The sequence below is a fragment of the Desarmillaria tabescens genome (assembly GCF_030435595.1).
Source record: "Desarmillaria tabescens strain CCBAS 213 chromosome Unknown EV420scaffold_111, whole genome shotgun sequence".
Lineage (NCBI taxonomy): Eukaryota > Fungi > Basidiomycota > Agaricomycetes > Agaricales > Physalacriaceae > Desarmillaria > Desarmillaria tabescens.
Window position 1 is genome coordinate 1,581 of NW_026848410.1, and position 6,422 is coordinate 8,002.

General features: G+C 47.4%; 1 protein-coding gene across 1 annotated transcript; it reads right to left on the reverse strand.

Moving 5' to 3' along the window:
* Positions 1-4,693: 4,693 nt before the first annotated feature.
* Positions 4,694-6,130, reverse strand: EV420DRAFT_1280684 (uncharacterized protein; the record flags this gene model as incomplete). Its single annotated transcript, XM_060468215.1, has 1 exon — positions 4,694-6,130. One exon carries the CDS (start codon positions 6,128-6,130, stop codon positions 4,694-4,696), a length of 1,437 nt encoding a protein of 478 aa, XP_060322582.1.
* Positions 6,131-6,422: the final 292 nt, after the last annotated feature.

Below are 6,422 nucleotides of genomic sequence, written 5' to 3' on the forward strand. Positions count from 1 at the left end.
GGTTTGCGGGTAACGAGAGGGTCGCTGAAGATGATCATGCACAGATATGGACTGGGATGATTGTTGGTGCATCAATGTCCGTGGCCGGGATGATGAAGGGATGTGAGAGACTGAGAGTGAGGGAACGAAGTACGGGGAAGAATATGTACGCGCGGCTATGATAACAGAATAAACCCGACAGCCAACTCGAAGAGGTGAGCTATTTGGGGTCATCGCGGAGTGTTATATTGTGGGTAGAGTCGACGATCGCCCTTCCTCAGCAGTGGAGGGAGGGGAACGTGCTAAAAGGGGTGTTGTAGAGTCGCCCAACACGGAGGGCATGGAGAAAGGCGAGTGGATTCGAGAAGACCTGTATATTAAGCTTATCTGGCTCAAGAACGACGCCAGTGTGACTAAGTCAATGAGGCATGCGTGAGGTGTCTGGACTCCCGAGCATGCCGCCATGACGCGCACACACCCATGAGAACGAGCGTTGCCGGACTTTTGAACAGATGGAACCTCATTCCGGCGTGTGCAAAGACTCGGATGATTTCTGATAGGGGCTAATGGACGCCGGGATTAGATAAAGCTGCTGATGACGATAATATCAAGCCTTACATCTGTCGCCGTAATTTCGTCGAAAGAGCTGGGCGAGCAGGTCAGGAAATAGAGGGGACATCGACATTGGCAGCATGGGAGGTATTGCAGTGGTTATGTAGCCGGGCATAATGAACCTGAGAATGGCTTAGCTATCTCCTTGCAGAATCCTGGCGACGTACAATTTGCAAGCTTCGTGGTTTTACACGTCCTCTCACTCTTCAAAAGCTAGATCCTGCGCCGTGGTTCATCCAGTTCGTGAACCGTTCCGGAGTCTTCGGTAGATCACAGATGAGGGATTCGACGACATAGAATACAGCCACTCGAATTCGCAGTCGTAAGGGCAAAGAGGAAAATACTCGGCATACCCTCACGTACTACACAAGTCCTCAAGATTGAGGAGAACTATCGAATCGAGCACATCGTATGCGTTCTCCCTGCTTTCAAGGAAATTTCAGCAGGTGATAGAGTTCGAGACGAATCTGGTAAGGGAACGAGTGAGGTGCTGAGGAAGATCAGCGCGCCCGGCCGATCGCCGGAATGATGAGCGGTGGAAAACCAGTTTGGGGATGTGACACGTGAAGGACTGAGAAGGAAATCTATGCGAGGCTGTTGTGGACAGAGGGCGAGCAAGTTGCAGGTTATGCTTCAATTCGGTCATTGGTCCGGGGCAGGACACTTTCAACAGTCGAGGTGCTGATTCACACCGTCGACGAGGGTGTCAAGTCACGTAGACTCGATGATCACACATTCGAGGTGGTAGAGGTATGCAGCGAGGTGAACGGAGAGGCGAGTGGTATCGAAAGGACTGGTAAATCAAGCGCCTCCAGCGCACAGTTTGTTGGAATAGTCTTCGAATGCCGGAGCGGCAGAACCAGAGAGGATGACGTACTCCCGAAGATACTCTGATGCAAACCGAACGTGCGAAGAGCCCACGCTCATTGCAGACCAAACTGTCGGCGTATGTGCAACAAGGTCACGCCATACCAAACGCAGCAGAGAACGAGCGTTTTTTGATCTTTGAATTACATGGGATGGTTCTTCCAATTGACGGAACATTGACAAAAGTCGATCCGGGGGAAGACGGTAGATAGGCTGCCCAGAAAGAGTGATATTTTTCGAGCCTGAGACTGGAATCGTGTGTAGGCAGGCTATTTCTGATTGAAGACGATGGATGTCGTCCGGCCGGCTTTGAACGAGGACGCAGACGTTGATCACATCGAGCCTTGCGTTTCCCATCATGATTTGGTCATCAGAGTTTCGCAAACAAGGGAAGACATCATTTAGATGTCGTCGTAAATACCTGAGGAAAGGTTAGTTAGCGCATTAAAGATTCCCGGGAACATACCATTGGCGAACCGATGATAACTGACGTTAAACAAGAACAGAAATGCACGTTCCTAGCGTTTGATGGTGATCTATGAATCCATCAGCAATTGAATGTTAGAAAATAATGAATCTTACAGCGTCAAGTCTCCTTTGCATAAGAGACGAACGGGCGATAAACGGGGCAGACAAAAGCGCCCGGCCGTCGACTCCTTGATCCAGGCCCTGGAATGGTTACTTCGTTGCAAAGGTGAGGATTACATGTAGTCGTCAAATCGATGAAGAATGCATCGTGGGAGGAAGACGTACTTGGAAAGACGCCAGATCTAATTCCACCGGATTCAACTCAGCATGGATGCTTGGAATCCTGCAATAATACCGTCAGCAGCGTAAAACAACGACTGGACAAACAAGTACACACCTCTTCACTCCCGTCCTTCGCTGACCATATACCGCCAACACGTCCATCCCTATAGAACAACTCGAGCATCACGTCAGAACACTGGAACTGCCAATCTGCATTCTGCGAGGCGACGAGACAGTGGGGGTGAAGAGGATGCGGCAGCAAGGACCAGGTGTGTCCAGAGTGACACGGAAGTCCCTATTTGCGTCCATAGAAAACCGGTCGAAAGGTGTAGCGCACGAACCTGGTTAGTCTTCTCCCACCAAAGCTGGTTATTGTGAGTCGTCCAGTTTATAAAGCAGCTGGCAGTCTTTAAGGGAGGGCAGAACATGAAGGCAAAAAGAAAAGAAGCACGCTTTGTTTGGTTCTCTGAGTGCCAAACAATCACGGCGCGTAGCGGGCCCGTGCGTACATGGTGTCTGGGGTACCGCCAACGGCAATCAATCAAGATCTTCCTTACCGTAACCTTCATTGCGCTCGCACTTCATTCGTCTATCCTACTTTCCAGTGTTATCTTCCCGTAAATTCTTCAATAGGTATTCTACACTATGGACCTAACACAAAACTTCATCTCAAAATCGGCGGAGCATCTATCAAGAAGACGGAGGCGAAGGATCGCTAGCTGGTGATCCGTAGAATCGAGCTAGCAATTCACGTCGTGGATGGATGGCTCGATCAGCAGTCAGCTTTGAGGATAGCGCATCATTTCCATTGTTCATTATAACGTTCTGATGCTGGATAAAGATTATTGTTTCGAGTTGATGGACAAACTCACTATTCGATGCCGATGCATTTCCTCATTTCACGTTCAGTGAAAGACTGGTATATATTTCTTCATTCTCTCCTTCTCTAGCTAACGTATTATTACCACCCCGGCCCGTTCTTCCGTTAAGTCTGACAATGGTCCGAGGCTGTGTAGTTCGTCAGTCACCATATATATACATTGGGTTTACGTTGAGGACAGCACTGAGAGCGGATCCTCGCGCATTCCTTGATACGTATACCCCTCTCCACAACGAAATGTATCCTCCGCCCTGCTTTAGATTTTGAATTCGTCTTTCATCAACCCCCGCTTCCTTTCCTGTGCGATATGTAGACCGCTATCACAATAAACCTCCCAGTTGGACAGACCGCCAACTATACGGCTAAGCCTGAAACTGACTTCGACCTAGTTCATGCTGTGCAGCTTCAAAGTCCCGGGAAATAATAGTAGTACCGGTTACATCAAACTCGTGAGTACCAACCCTTCTCCCTTCTCCTTCACTGGAAGCCATTGATTAAATCTTCGTATAGGCAGATCGAACGTACACCAGTCAGCCATCACTGAAAGGTGTATCCCTTTCTTAATCAACCCAATCTCATGAGGTTCCTCGTGACGAGTATTCGGCGTCCGCCTCTCGGTAGCAGCAGACAGCAATCCTGCTTTCTCCGAGGTTCTTCCTCCATCCCTATGATCTGCCGCATGCCTGTAAGATGAATAATGTACCACGACGAATTCATTCATCGTAGACGGCGATAACTGCGCTTTGTGTACTTGACTGTACATTTGTATCTTTTCATTTTATGATGGCTTTCGACTCATATGGAACGTTTCAGGTCTGTATTCATGTGAATTGAAATCAAAGATTATGATGTTCTCAATCCTCCTGGATGCACGGTACATGACCATGAGCCACAACTTTGGATGACCTATTATCGCTCTTCACTGAAGTGGATCTCGACCTCTAAGTCCTTCCACTATCATTTCGAGTCAGATGTCACTGTCATTCCCCCTCTATCCCTTCCTTGATCCCGCCGAAGGTTTATTCTTCTCATTTGCTAAACAAAACGACTCAGGGCCAGAGTATGTGTCAGTATTCATCAAAGATGTACTTCCACAACCACTGTAAATCTCGTCCCATAGAATGCATTGATCTCGCTCGCGCTGATATCAATGCCTCATTCCTCCCAACGCGTTTAACAGATTAATATCCGTGATCGTATCCCCTTCTGTCTATAGGATTCTGGATCCCAGTGCCACCAATAGCCCTGCTTTGTGTATGTCACTATCCTTGGCTTAATAACGACTTTCCGAATCGCCATACATATGCTTAGATGATATTTGCATATGTTGGGATTAATAACTACGATATCTTCAATCTTCTGCGTGCACTGTATATGTCTATTTTGAGACTACTGAGACCTCTTCCAAGTGTAAACAACATCCTAGCCCTGCTCTTTATCCTGCCTCTCTATCAGGACACTTGTACAAAGCAAAACATTATCCTATTTTCAGCAAAGAAATATTTTAGGATAGAATTTTCCATTATGAATTGGCCAAAGTTCCAAAAAATCTAGATTATAATCTGTGAGTTGGATCACAGACACTTTTTCAAACTTCCCATCCCATCACTGATGCCCGACTGCCCAATGTAATGATGTTTCATCATAATAACAGGGAGAATAACTCATGCCGATGAGGGTATATGGGCTATCAGGTATCAGGTATGTATGATCAGCAATGATCTTGAATACATGGGATAGCCCAGTGTGATCTTTAACCAACAACTCTCCCTGTCGAGGTATGATTTTGCTTGATACCTTGCCCAATCCCCGCAGATTACCCAACTTGATACAGGGACCCCAATACCAGTCAACACCTGTCTCATCAGTCTGAAGGTCCACTGACTGCAAACACATCCTAGTCTTTGGTATAGTTACCATAGCCATTACCTCGTTCCATGAAGGTTGCCAACATTTGTATCCATTCCCAGGCTCAGGGTACAAGAGGAGCAACTCCAAATGATACTTCCCATCCATCACTTCTGTCAGTGCTACCCAGGCATCCTCTTCGGATTGTGACTCATCATATATCGGGATAGACTCTCGGAAGAGAAGATATCCCAGGCCTGCGACTTTATCAAGAGGTTTTGTTGATACCTGATTCTGCATTTCCTGCAAAATATCAAACAAGTTACCACCCAACAACCTCAATGATTGAAGGTGTTTGTCAACCCTTGCTCGTACATCTTCACATATCCAGCGATTACCAGCCTCCCCACCAATAACATATGCAGGCATAATAGACTTGACCTCCTGAAGCATCCACGCACGCCTGAACCAACACCAATCGCTTCTCAAGTCCTCCGGCTTCAAACAAAAAGGTCGACCTAGCCCGCTGAGGTAATACACCACATCCCGGCTGCAATTGCGATAGATAGATCCAATGGTGGGAACATCGACCTTCCACTCTTCTCTGCGCAAATCCTCCCTCTTCCCACCTTCTTGCCTCAAACACAGAACATCTAGCCACACATAGTGCACTCCAAGGTTCAACATTTCGATCCGGATGAGATTAAGGTTCGCATCTTTGGGTATTGGCACAGGCCATTCAAAGCCATTGATAGGTGTCCACACATCCATGCGCTCCTCTTCAGACATCCAAGCATGTGATATGACAGATATCTTCCACTGCCCTCTTGTACGGGAAGGCCAGGTGATCCAGTATGGCACCACTCGATTAGCATACAGATCCCAGATGCGCCGGGGTGGAATATTTCCATCAGAGATTCTGTTATTATTGACTTGATTTTGTCGCATTTCCTGATCCCGATTCCATGATTGGCGGATGCATTCGACAGTGGTTAAGTCATACCGAAACGGATGCAAATTAGCATACAGGGTGCCAAAGTCATAATCTTGTCTGATGAAGGATTCGAAAATGGAGGGCAAGATGGGGTTGTCGAGAGTATATGATGTGCCGAGTGTCGCATTCAGCTCCTTCAAGACCCCACTCATACCAAGGTTGGCGCAGGGAATGTCAGCGAGAGCGGATTGTATGACCATGGTACCAGTGTAGGATCGTTGCTTTGGTACTGGGATGGTTAATTCTGCTTGACCAGTCTCTGTGAGGGCGGAGAGTGTGACTTCGGGGAGTGTCTCATAATTTCTAAGTGTAAAAAATCCCGGAAACGTGTTATTTTTTGCCTTTCTGTGCATGTATTGAAGTGCTTACGGGTAGGACTCTGGCAGTGACATATCCTGCGCTGTTTCTTTCTCCTTGTGCTTCTGGGGCTCTCTTCCTAGCTGTAGTGGGATGAGGATACCACGGATCGAAGAATAGACAACCACATACCAG